Source organism: Lacerta agilis, chromosome 7, assembly GCF_009819535.1.
Source record: "Lacerta agilis isolate rLacAgi1 chromosome 7, rLacAgi1.pri, whole genome shotgun sequence".
NCBI classification, from domain to species: Eukaryota; Metazoa; Chordata; class Lepidosauria; order Squamata; family Lacertidae; genus Lacerta; species Lacerta agilis.
The window spans coordinates 520,603-540,951 of NC_046318.1; the positions used below are offsets into that span (position 1 = coordinate 520,603).

The window sequence follows — 20,349 nt, forward strand, 5'->3', positions numbered from 1 at the left end:
GAATACTCTTGAAATATGCATTAGAGTATAAACTATGAACAATAATAATGGTGGAAAGTTAATGGTTTAAAATGAAGTACTAAGCCAAGTCAACGCATTTATTCATTGCTTCCCCCCAAGCCACTAAACTGAACCCAATGAGCCTGAAACAATATTTTAGCATCCTCTAGTGAAAGCGACAATTTCACATAACTACTAATGAGGTTCCAGAAGAAACCAATAACTGTGAGTTTTAAAGATCTGTCAGCAAGATTTCCAGAACTTCAAAACCCAATTCAGTGAATTGACAAACGTGATCTAACACAGCTGCATTTGGTGAATTTAGCTAGTTAACTTATTACACCTCACAATAATTTCATAATTATTGGTCTATGTATTTCTAATAGTATAACTGAATCAGCAATTTTTTATGTAACTGTAAAAACTACTCTGAAAAGTTATTATTCAAAAAATGAAACCTTCATCTGGTTGTGAATATTAAGATTATACCAGCAAGAATGGGTCTTTTTGTTAAAAATATGATTTAAATCAAGTATTACTTACAAGTGATTTAAATAGTCATTTAAATTGATTTAAATCAAATCCACCCTGGCGACAAGTATCTAACAAAATAATTTGTTCTTTAAAAGATTACCTTGGTTGAAAGAACTTTGAATGTACTTTGTTCTGGAACTATGGAATGAAGAAAATGAAGCTTTAAGTTGTAGTCTTCCTCTGACGAAAGCCTCACGAATACATCTAGCTGTTAAAATACAAAACATAATCAGTAGTAAACACAAAGAAAAGGCCTGCTAGTGTTTACGTCATTTCCCAGGAAACTGAAGGCAAAGACCTTTCATTGGGAACATCTAACCTGTGTCGAGTATAAGAGAGGAATTTCAAACAGCAATTTATATTGAATTATTCACGTGTGCTAGAACATAAACAAAAGATTAATGTTCTTAGTCATCAAGTAGGTACTCAGAAAGCCTGTTATGTCAGTTTGATATGCATTCTTTAGGTAAAGAATTGCATTAACTGTAGAAAGCTACCAAAAGCCATAAATAATTAAATGGACAAAAGACACACAGCTTCTTCTCTTGCTTTATACTTCACACATTTCCATACCCAGCAAGATGTGTGAATATAAAGCAGCAACTCACTGAATTTTTGATTCTATTGTCTAAAATATGTAAATGATAAAACAAGAATACTTGCAATATAATTAACCAAACTTGGGGTCCCAATAATTAAAATTAGGATTTAGTGAACAGCACAACAGAACAATACAGAGAATATAAATATCAGATAATACCTGCACCAACATTTCCCAAAGCCTCACTTTTTCCCATCCAAGCATAAAGCTGCTGATTTTATCTTGGGCTGCAATGAGCATACACTCTCTTGGAAAAACAATAAAAAATTCCTTCCAGTAGCACTTTAGAGACCAACTAAGTTTGTTCTTGGTATGAGCTTTCGTGTGCATGCACACTTCTTCCGATACACTGAAACAGAAGTCACCAGACCCTTAAATATAGTGAGGGAGTGGGGAGGGGTATTACTCAGAAGGGTGGTGGGAATGGAGGATTGGCTGATAGGTGTGGAAATCCTGTTGATGACTGTTTGGTCTTACAGGCTTAACCATCTCGCCCCTTGTTTTCTCCTTTAAGACCAATTGCAGTCATTAACAGGATTTCCACACCTATCAGCCAATCCCCCATTCCAACCACCCTTCTGAGTAATAACCCTCCCCACTCCCTCACTATATATAAGGGTCTGGTGACTTCTGTTTCTTTTTTTTAATAAATATTTTTATTAGATTTTCCAATTCAGCAACATATCAAAATCACGTTAAAATATTCCAAATTATTTATACAAATATCAAATATTTCTGCCAAATTATTTTTAGGACTTCCCATGCTTCAAACGTAGGGAGTTTCTGATCATCCATTTTCCATTGCCTTCCATTTCATTCCGATGTTTTCACAGCCTCTGAAGTATTCCAGCAAGCGAGATAAAATATCAAACGATGTTTCTGTGTGAATTTAAGTCCATAGTCCTCCATAGAATCACATTGCCCCGTTTCACTGGTATTCTTATTAAAACCAACAGTCTGATCACAGGCAACCGCCATCTTCACTCAGTCCCAATGAGATCCAAACATAGTTTTTATAGCTTTTCTCACCCGGCTGCTTTAGAACTTTCCCAGCAGAGGTTTGCCAATCTTACTGAGCATTCATAAATTATGTGTTATTTAGGCTTGCCTCTCCCTATGGTTCAGTATTACGCAGCCTGGATTTTATCTTCCAACATGAAGTGTGCATGCACACAAAAACTCATACCAAGAACAAACTTAGTTGGTCTCAAAGGTGCTACTGGAAATTTTTTTTTAATTTTGTTTTGACTATGGCAGACAAACACGGCTACCTACCTGTAACTCTCTTGGAAGTTACACTGAACTCAAAAAAATGACTTTGAAAAGAACTACATTTATAACCTAAGGGTGCCTGATTAAGTTTTAATTTTATGCATATCTTACCTCTTTTTCTGAAAACTGTATGTTTACATCATCCTTCTTTGCGTTTTTGATCATAATAGTTACAATTACATGAGATTCTGTTTGGTACCAGTCATGCCTTTAAAAAAAAATCCAACAACAACAGCATTTTAGTTTGCGTGAATATTCCACTGTTGTATCCTGATTGCTTCCCAAGTCTTTCCCAACTCCCTCCCTCTGAACAAGGGCCCATGTGAACTATATCAAACATGACTGCCAATGATGATCCTTGGGAGAAAATGGATCATCCAGGAATTGAGCATGTATCCTCCTAAAGCAATGGTCCAAGCCTTTTGGAGTGGAACTGCATGCTCATTTTCAAGAATGGAGGATTGATCAGTCCCCAGAATTATCAGTATATTAAGTACTGATACAGCTCCTTTCTAACCAAAGAGCATCAAGTTCATTAATTCTTCAAGTTGACATGAAAGCAACTAATTGTGTTACTTTTAAGTAAGCTCCCACAATAGATGGTCTCATCAAGTTTCAAAGACTATTTGATGAGAGCCTTAGAACAGATTCCAGAAGAAAATGCACAACTGGAAAAAGAGTATCAACAAGGGTGTCCCACATTCCCTTAAAGTAGTGCTGTGCAATGCCAGGTCAACGATTCATAAGACCAGGGCCATCTGTGACTTGACTGTGTATGGAGGAATTGACCTGGTTGGACATGGTAACTGACTCTGTTCTTGCTGCTGCTTGTCGACCAGGTTCCTCTTATTGCACTATCTCAAATCTTCCATTTGTGGACAAGGTGATTGAGCGGGTGGTCGCAGAAGAACTCCAGGCACACCTGCAGGATGTGGACCATTTGGACTGCTTGCAATCGACACATCATGGGACTGAAACCACCCTGGTTGCAGACTTCCAGTGGGTCAGGGATAGGGCCAGAGGTGAAAGCAGTTTCCTAGTTCTGCTGGATCTCTCGGTGGCTTTTAATACTGACCATGGTATCCTCCTGGATCGTCTAGAAGGCCTGGGAGTTGGGGGCACTGCTACACAGTGGACCACTCATTCCTCCTTGGCCATGTCCATAAAGTGCTGTTGGGGGAGGTGAGTGTTCAGATCCCTGGGTGCTCACTTGAGGGGTGCCTCAGGGCTCCGACTCCTCTTCCATGCTTTTTAAAATCTATATGAAACTGCTAGGAGAGGTCAGTAGGGGGTTGGGCTGGGTGTTCACCAGTATGCAGATGAAACCCAGTTGTACCTCTCATTTAAATCAAAACAAGTGAAGGCAGTGAATGTCTTGTGTGAGTGTCTGGAGGCGATTGTGGGGTGGATGGCAGTCAAGATATTGAGGTGGAATCCCAACAAGACAGAAGTACTGGTTCTGGGAGACAAGGAGCAGGGAGGTGTGGGGAATGCCCAAGTCCTGAGTGGGGTAAATATGCCCATAAAGAACCAAGTGTGCAGCCTGGGAGTTATTTTGGACTCACAGCTGGTACACCGGCTGAGACCCTACCTGCTTGCACACTGTGTCACCAGAGTGATAGTGCTCTGGGTATCTCATGCTTGGACTACTGTAATGCGCTCTACGTGGGCTACCTTTGAACGTGACTTGGAAATTACAACTAATCCAGTATGCGGCTGCCAAAGTGGTGACTGGGAGCTGCCCCAGGCACCATATAACACCGGTCCTAAATATCTACATTGGCTCCCATTACGCCTCAGAGTACAATTGGAAGTGTTGGTGCTGGCCTTTAAAGCCCCAAATGATCTTGGCCCAGTATACCCAAAGGAGCGTCTCCACCCACATCGTTCAAGCCAGACACTGAGATCCAGCTCCAAGGGCCTTCTGGAAGTTCCCTCCCTGAGAGGGAATCAGGCAGAGGGCCTTCTTAGTAGTCAAGCCCCCCCCCCCCATGCAGAATGCCATTCCATTAGATGTCAAGGAAATAAACAATTAGTTGACTTTTTGAAGACATTTGAAGGCAGTCCTGTATAGGCAAGTTTTTAATGTGGTTTTATAATTTGTTTGGAAGCTGTCCAGAGTTTCTGGAGCAACCCAGTCAGATAGGCGGCATATAAATTTATTATTATTATTAGGATGCTTGCTGGAGGAAATGCTTGAAATGTGAGGAAGCAGGACATCCCCACCCCAGATCTCCAGAACACTGCCCTGGTCTGCCACCTGCCTTTCCGGGTACTGGGGCACTGGCTCTGTATTTACCCCAGCGGTAGAAAGCCTAGCATGCCACTCATGGGTGCAGTAACTTGCTGTTGTGGAAGTCTGTAGGAATAACAGAAAAATCGCAATTGAAATAGAGGTAGTAAAGCAGATGAGGCAGTGAAAGATAGGCGTGCCTGGCTTACTCTGGTCCATGGGGTGACGAAGAGTCGGACCCGACTGAACAACAAAAAAGCAGATCACTAGCTCCTGGCCAGGATTATGTAGTGAGTGGGAAATCAAGCTGTGCAAGTTTGCAAATTATTTTGTCAGGATGGGTGTTAGTTTATGTTGTTTGTGGGACCTATAAGCTTACCAGCTGTTATTTCAGGGTTGATTCTGGAGAGACCAGCAGAGGAAAGGTTATATGGCAAGATGACCAAAGGATCTTCTTCCTGCCCTTCTGAGCTCTCCACCTCCTCCACGCAGCTACATTTTTTGGCCACTATGTGGCTAATACATTTTAAGAAGTTGAGTGCACAGATTCCCCTCTGGCTGGGATTTGCAATCCTATTAGGAAACTACAAGGCGGTAGAAAGGAATGAAAAGTGTGGCTTGCCAGAGTTTGTGGACTGGATGCTGACCATGCAGAAGCTGTTGAGTCTGGTGTGGTCAGGGTGTGCATCTGCCAAACCAAACCCATCAAGATATTTTTTTTTGCGGGGGGGGGGGGAGAGCTATGGATGAATACCGTTTCAGGAACCTTTGGTTTGCCAATGGCTTTAACGCCTTGGTGCTGGATTATATTAAGGCTGGTCTTCCATCCACTCTAGACCCGTTCCAGTTTGCATACAGAAGTAATAGATCTACTGATGATGCTATCTCTATTGCTGTTCATACTGTACTGAGTCATCTAGAACAACAGGGAACCTACGCAAGGCTGTTGTTCGTGGATTATAGTTCTGCTTTTAATACAATTTTACCAGACAGGTTATTTTTTAAAATGACCAATCTGGGTATACATCAGAAGATCTGTTTGTGGGTAAGGAATTTCCTGACTGATAGGCCGCAGACAGTGAGAATGGGATCTTACTATTCTCCTACCCTAGTATTAAGCACAGGAGCTCCTCAGGGATGTGTGTTAAGCCCTTTTCTTTATTCCCTGTACACATGTGATTGCACCCCACTGTATAATTCCAACACAATCATCAAATTTGCGGATGATACAACAGTGGTGGGGCTCATTAGTGAGAATGATGAGTCTGCTTATAGGAAAGAAGTACAGGGGTTAAGTCAATGGTGTAAAGAAAATAATCTTATGCTTAACACCAAAAAAACCAAAGAACTTATAATTGACTTCAGGAGAAAGAAAAGTGTATTTTTACCATTGCACATAAATGGCGAGGAGGTGGAGAGGGTTGGCAGTTTTAAATACCTGGGCATTTACATCTCCGAGGACCTCTCATGGACTGTAAATATTAATATGGCTGTGAGGAAGGTGCAGGGGAGGTTGTATTTCCTGAGAATGCTCAGGGGATTGAATCTATCTCAGCACCTACTCCTGTCCTATTATCACAGTACCATTGAGAGTGTCTTAACCTATAGTATACTATCGTGGTATGGGAGCAGCTCTGTAACGGATAAAAAGGCTTTACAGAGAATAATTAAAATTGCCCAGAATGTTATTGGGCTCCAACTACCAACCCTGGACGAGATCTTCACGTCTCGCTGTTTGAAGAAGTCACACAACATCCTGAGAGATCCCACCCATCCTGCTCACAACCTTTTTGAACTGTTGCCTTCGGGCAGAAGATACAGGATAATGAAAACTCGAACCACACGCCTTCTGAATAGTTTCTATCCAAGAGCTTTGATTGCACTTAATAATGATCTCAGGGTCAGTAGTAAGTAATAGTAAGCAGTGAGTAGTAGGGAATGAGACAGGCTCTTAGGTTATGCTATGCTTTTAATAGGTTATGTTATACTCTGGATTATGTTATGTTTTAATAGATTATGTTTTAATAAGGATGAGAGTGTTGGAGATATGTGCAAATGTATATGGTAAATCCGGTCTTTGGGTGTTTGATTTTCGTTGTTGTGTATGCTGTGTATATACGGACAATGACAATAAATAAATCTTATCTTATCTTAGTCAAGTATTGGTTTAATTTTTTGAGGGAAGTTCTCTCTGGAATGATGTTGAGTCACAAGAGTTAATTATACCTTTTTCTCCTTTCTAACACAGAACAAGAACAGAATGGACAATGCACAGGGTTCTATGCCAGATACTAAGGGATTCTTCAGGAAATAAGTTCATTTGGAAAAACAGGAAACCATTACAGTCATACCTCTGGATACGAATGCTGCGTTCGTCACAGGTTACAAACGTGCTGAACCCGGAAGTACCGGAACAGGTTACTTCTGGGTTCAGCACTTTGCGCATGCGCAGAAGCACCGAATCGCGTCGCACTCATGCGCAGATGCGGCGCTTCAAGTTGCGAACGGGGCTCCGGAACGGATCCCATTCACAACCAGAGGTATGACTGTAAAACCTTGGTCCTAGATGCCTATATTATGTGCCACTTGACAGCAGAACAGGGTTTGTCCAGTAGGCTGTCTGGAATAATTATTTTCCACAAATCATAGCTCAACTTTTTCACTATAAATTAATCAAATAATTCAATTTCAAGGAGTCCAACACAGAAAGCAAAAAGGTTCTTTTAGCCATTCTCTTAGCCCCAACCCCTCATTTATAAAGAGGGAATACTAATACATACCCTCCAGCATTTCTCCATTGAAAATATTTATACCCCACACATTTTACTGGGTTGCCCCAGCCACTCTGGGCAGCTTCCAACATATATTAAAGCATAATAAAACATTAAATATAGAAAACACTTCCCTATACAAGATTGCCTTCAAATTGCTTGGGGGTCAGATAACTCCATACCCTCCAACTTTTCTCCAATGAAAATAGGGACGTCCTAAGGAAATGTGGGACATCCAGGATCAAATCAGAAACCAGGACAGCATCTCTAAATCAGGGACGTCCCTGAAAAATAGGGACACTTGGGGAGTCTGCTGATACTAGCTAACTACTGTACATGGTAGCTATAAAGGTAAAGGTAAAGGACCCCTAACAGTTAAGTCCAGTCGCAAACGACTCTGGGATTGCAGTGCTCATCTCGCTTTACTGGCCGAGGGAGCCGACGTTTGTCTGCAGACAGTTTTTCCGGGTCATGTGGCCAGCATGAATAAGCTGCTTCTGGCAAAACCAGAGCAACGCACGGAAACGCCATTTACCTTCCCGGTGGAGCAGTACCTATTTATCTACTTGCACTTGACGTGCTTTTGAACTGCTAGGTTGGCAGGAGCTGGGACTGAGCAACGGGAGCTCACCCCATTGTGGGGATTCAAACCGCTGACCTTCCGATTGGCAAGCCCTAGGCTCAGTGGTTTAGACCAGTGTTTTTCAACCACTGTTCCGTGGCACACTAGTGTGCCGCGAGATGTTGCCTGGTGTGCCGTGGGAAAAATAGAAAAATTACTTTATATATAGTCAATATAGGCACAGTGTCAAATTTTTTAACATTTTCTAATGGTGGTGTGCCTCGTGATTTTTTTCATGAAACAAGTGTGCCTTTGCCCCAAAAAGGTTGAAAAACACTGGTTTAGACCACAGTGCCACCTGCACGGTAGCTATAATGATTACCTTATTTTTCGCTCCATAAGATGCACCTTTCCCCTCCTAAAACGGGAAAATGTCTGTGCATCTTATGGAGCGAATGCGGGGCTAGTGGCCCGAAAGGAGTCCGCTAGCGGAACGCACAGCGTCAGGGTGGCTCCCCCCCCCGCTTGCATCCTCCCCTTCTCCCCTGCTGGCTTTAAAGCCAGCGGCAAAGGGGTGGGGGAGGAAGGATAACGTTCCCCCGCCCCTTTGCCGCTAGCGGCTGCGGAGGACTGCACGTTCCTCCTCCGCAGCCGCCAGCAGCAAAGGGGGGGGGGCAACGTTCCTCCTCCTCCCGCCGCCACTCACTCTTCCCAGGGCAAAGATATGGGAGGTGGCGGCGATCAAAGCCAGTAGGCTCCGCCGCCACCCCAGTCCCGCCAGCGAGGCAGCGCCCCTCCTCCCACTTCGCTCGAGCCCGGTTCAGCATCTGGGGACCCACAGGTTTGAGTTAGAATTTTTTTTTTTTTTCCTCCTCTAAAAACTGGGTGCGTCTTATGGAGCGAAAAATACGATAGTTATTGCACAGTGTCATATGGCAACGTACTGAGCTGCAAAGGCAAAATCTCTGCCCGCAGTAGCTTACATTCTGAGATGAACAAAATGACAAAATCAAGACAGGGAGGAAAAGCAGAATTCAGACAAACCCAGCTACATGCTTGGCTAGCTGGAACTGAAGATTAAGGGTATAATTATGACAGAGCCCATGTGGAATGAATGGGTTCTCAGGAAACTGAGTTTATACCATATGTTCAGGGAGGGGCTTCCAAACATGGGAAAAACAAGTGCAAATGGGCAGTAATTTAAGGGAGTAGAAGACCACAGGTAGTAAAGTTGGCTGTGTAGTGTTCATAGGCAGGATTATAGCGAGAAACGAAAGTGAAATCACAAAATTATTCAGAATGTCCCATACATTCTAATGTAATTGTGTTTATGTCTATATTGCATTTCAGGATATAAATAATACCAAGACGGCATACGAGCAACATTCAATTATGTATTTTAAGAGCAATAGTGACAAATTAAAAAACACATCAGGATGCTACTCCTAGGGCAGCTGATGGTGGATCACTCCGGGGGGCAGGGGAGAAGAGTGGAGCTGCTCCTGCTCCTGGGTGGCCTTTACCTGCCTCCCTCCCTCTCCTGGAACCCTTTCCACAGGACATGTTATAGTAGGAAAGTCCCACTGGCTCTGGCTTTCTTTTGAGGCCTTTCTTAGTGAAATGATTCTATAAACAGTAAGTACTGCTATAGAGAATGTTAAAAAAGAACTCCATCTTACTTGATCTTAGGTAGTTTTGACTGATGTTGCAAAATCTGATTGTCATCCTTTACAATGAAAAGATATTGATAAATTAGAATAATCTAGCACAGTTTTTAAGCCAAGCATCATAATATTTTCACATTAAAAAAGAGTGCTTTTTAGCAGCTGTGGTCTCTTGTGCATGAAATGGACTTCAATACGAGAACCACATGAAAATACACACGTGCAAAAGGAAAGTTTAGGCACATTTTATACATATATGTCATATTTCCGCAACTCTTGTACCCGTGAAACCAGTGGGTGGGTGTATGACTAGAAAAACATGCACCTACATATACTTTTACAGATAATAAATCATTTTCTGATTACTCAAGGGGACTCAAAATTGTAAGGATACAGAACCATGAGATTAAAACCATATTGTAGCTAAAAGCACTTCAGAACTTTAAATATAAGCAGAAGAAAAACACAGCAGACAGAATGTGCAAGATTTTTAAACAGAAAGCTGTTGAACACAAGGTGTTGGCAAGGACAGCAAGGCAAGGAACTGTGTAAGAGGTTATGACCAAGGAGCAGACAAAGATCAAGGGAGCCAGCTGGAAAGAACTGAATGGAGATAGAAACCATCCAAGGCCAGGGTCACAGAGATACTAGCTACGGGAAGAAGAGAAAGACCTAGCAGAGAGGAACTAACTCAAAAGTTAACCGGAGAGAAACAAGGAGAGAAGCAAGCAAGAAAGGCCTGGTCCTAGACATGTGTTAACCTCTGTATGCATTGTATATTCTTCTGTGTGTTTCTTGTTCTTTACTTTTAAAAATCTGATAAATTACATTTAAAAATTATCAGAGATTTTCTGATCTATGAGCACTTGGTTCAGAGGGTGGGAAGACTAGTGGACACCGAGTAGTAGGAATCCTGTTGAAAAGTGTTTGAGTCAAATTATAAAATGCCTCATCAACATCAACATCAAATCTTTACTAAGGTTGCCATACAATTTGGAGAAGTGTTATGCTCTAGAAACCATGTATACAAATTAGGGAGAACCTTACCACTTCATTCTGCAATCCAGCTGCAAGTAAAAAAAAAATCATTTATTTTGAAAACATGTTTCTTAAAATATATATCAATTAGCCACAAAGAAAGCATGCTGATATCAAAGCTATTTAGTAGTTTTTGCTCCAGTTTATTTTACAGAATGAGTCAGTTTAACACCAGACACATTTAGATTGCAAACCTTAAGTAGGGAGTGAGTGGGACTTACTTCCAAGGAAACATGAATAAGCTTCCACACCAAGTGTGAAAAGTTTCTGGCAACAGTAATGTACCATTCAAGTAGCAGCAGCAACATACACATAAGAGATCTAAGGCAGTGGTGGTGGGCTTCCAAGTTGTAGGCTAGGGATCCCCAAACTGAGGCCCGGGGGCCGGATGTTGCCCATTCACCTTCTCAATCCGGCCCACGGACAGTCCGGGAGTCAGCATGTTTTTACATGAGTAGAATGTGTCCTTTTATTTAAAATGCATCTCTGGGTTATTTGTGGGGCACAGGAATTCGTTCATTTTTTTTTCAAAATATAGTCCGGCCCCCCACAGAGTCTGAGGGACAGTGGACTGGCCCCCTGCTGAAAAAGTTTGCTGACCCCTGCTGTAGGCCTACTTAGGCCCATCTGACTCTGAAATTGGCTTGTGAGGCTGTTTCGAGCAAACTATGCCACCTGCCAGTTACCTGACATCACCTTGGCTGAGGTTTTCAGATCTCTGTACTGGGGTGGGGGCATATATAACATCTGGAAGAACTTTAGAACACTGGACTGTTTTGTTATACAGCCTGTATAAACAAATCCATTCCACTCTTAAGACTCCTTAATTTCAATGTGTTGGTTCCTTCAAAAACTTTATACGACGAGATGCTGGAAACGAACTTCAGCACCATATGTTAAAAAATGGCTTATTAAAACACTGGTAATTGGTAATAACAAATTTTGTATGGAGAATAAATTCCCCCTTTGGTCTTGTTATTTGAAAAGTTGAGATATTTTATGATTTATGATCAACCATGTTATTACTTTCTATTATTAGAGATTTTTTCTGTGAATTCCAATTTGTAACTTCATTTCTTTTTCAATAAAAAAGACCAACAAAATAACTTTATTGTTGGTAAACTTTCATTTTTGTTTTGTATTTATGTACTTAAGCCTAAAGTGGTCTGTTTGTTTTTTGTAATATTGAATTTATTCTGTGATTGCTAAATTGTTGATTTTTGTTATTTTGATTTTACTGACAAGTACTATGTATATTTGTATTTCCAGTGTTCTGTATTTTGATGTTTTGAATGTTTGCTGTAAGCCACTTTGGGCACAGCTCATTGTGGAAAGGCGGCATGTAAGATCAATCAATCAATCAATCGAAAGAAAACAGCTAAACCTAGAGTGAACTACTCATACCACACAATGGAATTACTCACTTTGTATTGAACTGTTACACACCTGCTCTCATTGGCCACAAACTGAAAATCAGCAACATTCCCACTATTGTTTATAAATTTATTAAAAATGCAAACAAGAAATCAGAATAAAAAACTACCATACTCATCTAAACACTGGCACTGTAGTACGATATAACATTGATTTATCCTTTGCTTGGCCCAGGCAGTAAAATCTCTATGTGTTGTATCCCAAACTGCAGAAAAGCAGAAAGTATGCAGGGACTGAAGTTTTAGGGACGTGGGTGGTGCTGTGGTCTAAACCACTGAGCCTTTAGGGCTTGCTGTGACGGGGTGAGCTCCCGTGGCTCCGTCCCAGCTCCTGCTAACCTAGCAGTTTGAAAACATACCAGTGCAAATAGATAAATAGGTACCACTCTGGCGGGAAGGTAAACGGCATTTCTGTGCGCTCTGGCTTCCGTCATGGTGTTCCGTTGCACCAGAAGCAGTTTAGTCATGCTGGCCACATGACCTGGAAAGCTGTCTGTGGACAAACGCTGACTCCCTCAGCCTGAAAGCGAGATGAGCACTGCAACCCCATAGTCACCTTTAACTGATCTTAACTGTCCAGGGGTCCTTTACCGTTGTTGTTGGTCTTTATGTCTTCCTCCAGCTCACTAAAGGGAATGCTCTGCAATTCTTTTATCGTATTGGCCTACCATAAAGGGCTACAGTAAGGATTAATGAGCTGATGTGAGGTTTCAGAACGTATGAAATGTGTTATAGAGATGCCAAATATTATGAAGTACTTGAAGTTCAAATGGTTGCAGTTAACTCCCAAATTCTATTCTGAATCACTATTTCACTTCTGTGTCTACTACATGGTTTAAAGTAATTAGCCAAATAAAGTGCCATTAGGCACTTCTAGCACTCTTTAAATGTGTGTGTGTGTGTGTATAAGAGGCTGATTTTTTTTCTGTAGAATGGCTTATTTTGAACTGAAGTTTCTTGTAGGAATCATAAAATTGCTTGAAGAGAAGATTTTGTCTGTCAAATAAGTAGAAAACGACTGGTATTTTGACTCTTACTTGGCTACCTTGCTTCTCTTTCTACCTTAAGGTTTGAGAAGGGTTTTATTTCTCAAAGAGGAAAATATGATCTCCATATTCTCACTGGGATGTGCAGAAGCAGTCAATTCAAAGTTATCTTTCATATTTCGCATCAGATTTAAACTAAGCTTTGAAATGCATACAAGATCTATGTATGCTCCATCCCTAGCTTCTTAAAACAGAACACCCCCTAATTACTGCATTTAGGTATGGGTTTCTTTATTCTCCATTCAAAATACAAGGGAAGAATAATAAAATCAAAGTAAATATTCAGTAATCTGTAGCCCAAAAGCTATTTAATAAAATATCATACAGGTGAAACTCAAAAAAAATAGAATATTGTGGAAAAGTCCATTTATGTAAGCAATTGTTTTCATTAGATACTGGAGTTTAATATATGAGATAGACTCATGACATGCAAAGCGAATTATGTCAAGCCTTTAAATGTTATAATTGTGATGATTATGGCGTACAGCTGATGAAAACCCCAAAGTTCAAATTGTTAATTTGGGGTTCTCATCAGCTGTATGCCATAATCATCACAATTATAACAAATAAAGGCTTGACATATCTCGCTTTGCATGTCATAAGTCTATCTCATATATTAGTTTCACCTTTTAAGTTGAATTACTGAAAGAAATGAACCTTTCCACGATATTCTAATTTTTCAAGTTTCACCTGTACATTTATAGAAGAAATTCTGGCAACTGTAAGGAACATTCTTGGACCTTGGAGCACCACTTCCAGTTTGTAATTTTTTGCAAAATATTTTTTTTAGACTTCTCTGACCAGCAGCAACTCTGTTAATCTTTAGGCATCAGGCAAAGTGCACACTGTTCTTTCAGGCTTTTAGTTGTGTGTAAGATATTTTAATGGACTTACATGGTTTATACTTTTTTAGAAGCTGATCTGCTCTCTTTTCTTTTTGATTTCATTGTATTGCATTTTGTTGTGCTGTATTATTGTAGGTCCAGTCACCGATGACTCTGGGGTTGCGGCGCTCATCTCACTTTATTGGCCATGGGAGCTGGCGTACAGCTTCCAGATCATGTGGCCAGCATGACTAAGTCGCTTCTGGTGAACCAGAGCAGCGTACGGAAACGCCGTTTACCTTCCCGCCGGAGCGGTACTTACTTATCTACTTGCACTGCGTGCTTTCAAACTGCTAAATGGGCAGTTTGAAAGTAGATAAGCTGGGACTGAGCAACAGGAGCAAACCCTGTCGCGGGGATTCGAACCGCTGACCTTCTGATAGGCAAGCCCTAGGCTCTGTGGTTTAGATCACAGCGCCACCCGCATCCTACAAGCAAGATAGAAAGGCTCAAAATAAATTCAGTCTATAATTGCAATGTCTCTCTCCCACATATTTTCTGAAAGTCACATCTTTTTGTATACAAACCACTTGCATGCTCACACACATACATGTTGCCACCCTAATCATAAATATGAATGTATTTATGTATTTGTAAGTTATTTGAAAAAACAAGCGTTGCACTAGGTAGATCTTGTAACCCACTTGGCAGGTTCTGGGTCTGCTGATGGTTGTTCCCCAATAAATCCTCTTCACAGGTAAACATGTGCAGTGTAAATCCTGATCCTACTTGGGATATGTCACACAGATTTTGGGGCGGGCAGTGTCAAAAGCATTAAAAATTCAGTGAAGAGTATATACCAGGGTACAGATGAAAACACGAAAAAGGCTCCATTAGGATGGCACATCTGAGGTTTCCCATCCCATAAGAATGCATGTAAGTAAAGCATTGCTTACCATTGATGGCTTCCTCACATCTTTTAATCCAAACAGTAAAAGCTGTGTCAGCACCTAGCAAATGAAACACACAATAGTCTACTGCAGTATGACATCTACTATAAAATTTGATATGCTTTTATGCTGTGGAGACAACTGTCTACATAGCAAACACAGGCTCTTGCTAAAATCTGAGATTCCCAGCCTTTCTAGCTTTTACTGAAGAAGACAAAGGGAGCAAACATATAGCAATATAGCATATAGCCAGGAGGAGCAGAGCTTGGATCCAGCGGAAATCCAGCTGTGCTGGGAGGTTCCCAGGGCAGCTGGGCCCAGTGGATCTTAAGTCCTGAAAAAAGGGTGTTCTAGGAACGGGGCAGGCTTGAGCTGGATCCTAAGTCCATTGATCTCAGTCAAGTGGGCTGGCAAACTGCCATAATAAGTTCAGCTGGCAAAAAGGGTGATGTAACTCAAAAGGCTTTTTTTTTCTCTGCCATGCTTAGGCTGTAATTTCTTGAACTGAGTCTGGATCTGATGCACCTTATGCTGGTTTAACATATGCCACACCTGCTTCACACTGGCTTCCTGTGTTGCTCCTTAAGTGGCAAAAAGTGTGGCTCCTAGTCACACGCAAGTAACCTACCCGTGACAATATCAACCTATCAGCAGTTAACTTTGAGATATTGTATTCAAGTCTGGATTACAGAAAAAAAAAATGATTACAGAATGCCATTACAGAAGGATAACGTAGTAACATAGCTGCACCTGCACCAACTATTTATTTAAAAAGCATTCAATATTGAACCAATTGACAAAGGCACTCAATGTTGTTCCAGCTTTCTTCAATGCTACTTAAATAGTTTGGTGATCAGATTTCATTTAAATCCAAAAAGATGACCTCTACCTTTGAGGGTATGCAAACTGGATGTCATTGTCAGGGAACTGTCCCAGGCTCAGCGCAGGGTGGTGGAAGGGCTCTCTCTGGGGATGCTACAGAGAGCTTCAGCCCCACCTGAACAGTAGCACTTCCTTTTCCAGCGGAGGCAGCGGCAACATCTCTAGTGGGAAGGGGCAGGCCACCAAGGGGCTGAAGAGCCGAGGCTCTGGGGATGTTGGAGAGGCTCTGCACTCCCCTCACTCAGAGGGCGAGCAGGGGGACACGCCATTTCCATCACCCCGAATGCGTAGAGGGCTGAAACGCAAAGAGGGGAGGCGGGGATTCCGTATACCGAAACTCTTTTGATGGGGTCAGAACTGGAAGGGGCCATTCCCGGATTCTGCCATCGGTTGATACAGACATGAACTTTTAGCTCTGCACTGTACATAGTATGCACAATAAAACTACCAAAGGAAAGGTCAGAGTCTTGCCTGTTTACTCTTGAGCAACTACCTACAGACCTTACAGTCATCTACACTCTAGCAAACTATGGTTGGTTAATTTTAATTATGGTTAGTGAAAACAAGCCAACTTTAAACCATAGTTTATAAAGGTGGCTTGTTTTCATTAATGTTAGTTAAGCTTAAGCTTCTGAGCTCCTCTTCACAGTTACAGGGGAGGGGAGAGAATCACATGAACCAAGGATCACCTAGGTTTGTTATTGGGATGCCTAACTACAATATGATTCACTGTAATGATGGTGTTGTGATCTTGGCTGTTAGTCCTGCTCCGTCTGGCTGGCGTTTTTCACCTGGCCTGGGAGGGCGAGACCCTGACTGACCCCACCTACAAAACTGAGGCTGCGGAACAGACTCCTGGGCTGTTGTATCATGGTGGGGGGTTGCAGTTACTGATATTATTTTTTTGTATCTTTAATTTAAAGCTTTTCAATGCATTATTTGCGATAACTACTTTTATTATGTTTGTAATTACAGTGGTGCCTCACAAGACGAAATTAATTCGTTCCGCAAGTCGTTTCGTCTTGCGGAAATTTCGTCTCGCGAAGCACGGTTTCCCATAGGAATGCATTGAAATTTAATTAATGCGTTCCTATGGGGGAAAAAAGTCGGGGCTTGTTGGCGGCAGCAGCACCGGCAGCAGCCGCGGGAGGGAGAGAAGGGCGGCGGAGCTGTGCCTGAGGGGGAAGCAGACTCCCTCCGAGAGCTGGCAAAGGCGAGGAGGAGCCGCTCCACTTCAGGTTCCCGCCGCCGCTCTCCTCACCTCCTCCAGCCTTGCGGCGGGGCAGGGAGCCTCCGGTGAGCCCGCAGCCATGAGCGGGTCCTTCTGCCGGCTGCCCTGCGGCAGTGGCGCGGTGCGCAGCCCACGATACTCTTGGCGCAGCCGCTGAGCCAGGCCGGCGGCGGAGTGGAGGGCGGTGAGAGCGTCGCTTCGGTCGCCGGGTCGGAGGTGGTGGGGCGCCTGGTGCGCGCTCACCCGGTGGCGTCAGCGACTACCACGCCTACAACGTCCTGCAGGACCCCGGCGTGCGCCAAGGTAGGCGGGCCCGACGACTCCGCGGAAGAACTGGGTGGAGGGGCCTCTGCACCTGCAACAGCCCCGCGAGGGGAAGGCTGGCTGAGGCGGGCTTGGCTTGGGGGGCGCCAGGGAAACTTCGTTGGCTTCTTTCTCCCTGCATTTGCTAAGGCCTGAGAAGTTCCCGCTTCGGCTTACAGTGGTACCGCGCAAGGCGAATGCCTCGTTTTGCGAGTCACGGCCATAGAAAATTTCGTTTTGCGAGTCACCTAAAAAAAATCGCAAAACCCTTTCATCTAGCGAGTTTTTCGTTGCGCGAGGCATTCGTCTTGCGGGGTACCACTGTATGTGATTTTTTAAATGTTGTCAGCCACTTTGAGCATGGTCTAAACTATGAGGTGGTATATCGGTTTGAACGCTCATACTTACTATCCAGTTGTTGTCCTTCCCTGAAAGACTTCAGTGCAGAATCATAGTCTTTCATATGGTATTCACCTACCCTGATGTGCAAGTAAGAGGAGAAAATGCCATTATTTGTTAAGCAGGATCTAACAACATTATAAAATTCAGTAACTGGTTGACAATTTACTCCTACTAATGCAGAGGAACAGTCAAACCTTATAAATATTTCAATTATTTAATAATTAAAAGAATCCTTAGTTTTACTTGGTCTGTGATTTGCAATGAAGAATCTTGAATGAACGTATTAAATTGCTACAGAAATAGGTTCAGGTAAATATTCTAAATATTTATCCAAAAGTACTATTTTTTGTAAAGCAAGGCCCCAGTTCTCTCCAACCCACCTACCCATTGCACCCACATTCCACACCATTGCAAAGGAACAACTTCTCAGGAAGCCACAATGGTGGGGGTGGAGTTGGCAAAAATTGGGGGGAGGGCAACTTGTGTGAATGCCAGTGATTCTCCTCATACAAAAGCACCTTTGAAAGAAAATCAACAAGATCTTCACAAAATTGGGAAACTAAAAACACTTGCATACGATTCATAATAAACACTCACCCTTGTCTGAGAAAGGCTATAGCATTACTGGCATCAAGTGATAGTGACTTCTTTGCATCTGTAATGGCATCTACCAAAAAGGTTATTAAATTTCTATGTATTGCATTATTTCACTCACTATTAAACCACACTAATTCTGTCTTTCCTAAATACTTCACACAGGTTTCCTTATACTAGAATAGTCAGTTAATGGGTGGCAACTACATATATTAGAATATATATGTAGAATATAAACAAGCTATTCTAGGAAAAAGGCAAAATTTGCATCTAAAGTTTTCTGAATTTTATTTAATTAGTAGTATCAGTTTCAAATACTGAGTTGTTATGACAAGCAAGTACATAATAAATCAGCTAGAAATGATAGATATACAACAGTAGTAGTAATAGTAGTTCCCCATAGGAACGCATCTGGCAGGGTTGCCCCAGACACTCTGGACGGCTTCCAACAAATATAAAAGCACAAAAAACTTCAAAAATTAAAAACGTCCCTATGCAGGGCTGCCATCAGATGTCTTCTAAAAGCAAAGTAACACTTTATTTCCTTGACATTTGACAGGAGGGCATTCCACAGGGTGGGCTTAACTACTGAGAAGGCCCTCTTCCTAGTTCCCTGTAACCTCAGAGTTGGACCCCATTATCTGGGCTGGATGATGGGGGTGGAGATACTTGAGGCATACAGGGCTGAGGCCGTTTAGGGCTTTAAGGTCAGCACCAACACTGTGAATTGTGCTCAGAAACATACTGGGAGCCAGTATTGATCCTTTAGGGCCAATGTTATATGATCCCAGTGGCTGCTCCCAGTCATCAGCCTGGTAGCTACATTCTGGATTAGTTGTAGTTTCCAAGTCACCTTCAAAGGTAGTCCCACGTAGAGCACAGTAGAGCGGGAGATACTCGGAGCATTACTACTCTGGCGAGACAGCCTGCGGGCAGGAAGAGTCTCAGCTGGTGTACCAGACAGAGCTGGTAGACAGCCGCCCTGGACACAGAATTGACCCATGCCTCCATGGACAGCTGGGAGTCCAAAATGACTCCCAGGCTGTGCATCTGGTCCTTTAGGAGCAGGGAATCCCCACAATTGCTTGCTCCATCTCCCAGAACCACTACTTCTCACTTGTTGGGATTCAACCTAAATCCACTGACTGCCATCCATCCAGTAACCGCCCACACAAGTTCACTGTTTTCACTAGTTCTGATTTAAACAAGAGGTAGAGCTTGGTATCATCTGCATACTGGTGAACACAAGAATGGGCCCTCTCTGCAGTGGCTCCCCATTTGTGGAATGCTGTCCTCAGGGAGGTTTGTCTGCTGCCCTCATTATACACCTTTAGATGCCAGGTGAAAACGTTCCTCTTTAACCAGGCCTTTGGTTGATTGACATCCAATGTGCTTTTAAAATGGGAAAGGGGATTATTTGGTTGTTCTTGTTTTTATTTTTATTATGTATTTCATGTTTCTATATTGTGATTTTATGTTGTGACCCGCCCTGCTACCTGTGGGTGTAGGGCAGTATGCAAATTTTAATAATGATAATAATAAAAATTAAAAAGTGCAGATGGCTGCCACCCACGTAATTCCCCTATGCCATGCCTAATCAACAGTAAAATAACACAGACAATACAATGGACAGATCCAACCAGAACTATATGGCAAACACTTCCTCCCCATCTCTCGCCCAGATTCTTTTTCTCTCACCATGAGTGGGTCAGGTGGCTGTGGCCTGCATTCAACCCTCGACACACAACTGGCCCACCCCACCCCCCCCGGTGCTGAGATCATCACTGGCTTACACAACAGGGGCTTAATCTTTCCATTAATTCTCATTGTTCAGGGCACATGCAGAGTTACAGCTGAACTGAGCTTCTTGATGACAAGCTGAAATCTGCTCCTGAAGTTGGAGGACCAGAATGGCGTGTAAGCCATAGGGGACCGGAAAGGTGCCAAAAACTGGAGAAACACCATTGATATTGTGGGGTAGAAATGCCTTCTGCTTGCTTATTACCCAC

The 20,349-nt window shown here is 42.5% G+C and overlaps 1 protein-coding gene across 1 annotated transcript in view; it reads right to left on the minus strand.

Moving 5' to 3' along the window:
* SUGT1 (SGT1 homolog, MIS12 kinetochore complex assembly cochaperone) overlaps positions 1-20,349 on the minus strand; it is a 39,441-nt gene that overhangs the window by 12,227 nt on the left and 6,865 nt on the right. Inside the window, exons 4-10 of the mRNA XM_033154402.1 lie at positions 18,344-18,413; positions 17,753-17,823; positions 14,935-14,988; positions 10,685-10,704; positions 9,653-9,699; positions 2,519-2,615; positions 635-742 (exon numbers count right to left, since the gene is read on the minus strand). Coding sequence (XP_033010293.1) covers positions 635-742; positions 2,519-2,615; positions 9,653-9,699; positions 10,685-10,704; positions 14,935-14,988; positions 17,753-17,823; positions 18,344-18,413 — 467 coding nt within the window. The remainder of the gene's footprint in view (positions 1-634; positions 743-2,518; positions 2,616-9,652; positions 9,700-10,684; positions 10,705-14,934; positions 14,989-17,752; positions 17,824-18,343; positions 18,414-20,349) is intronic.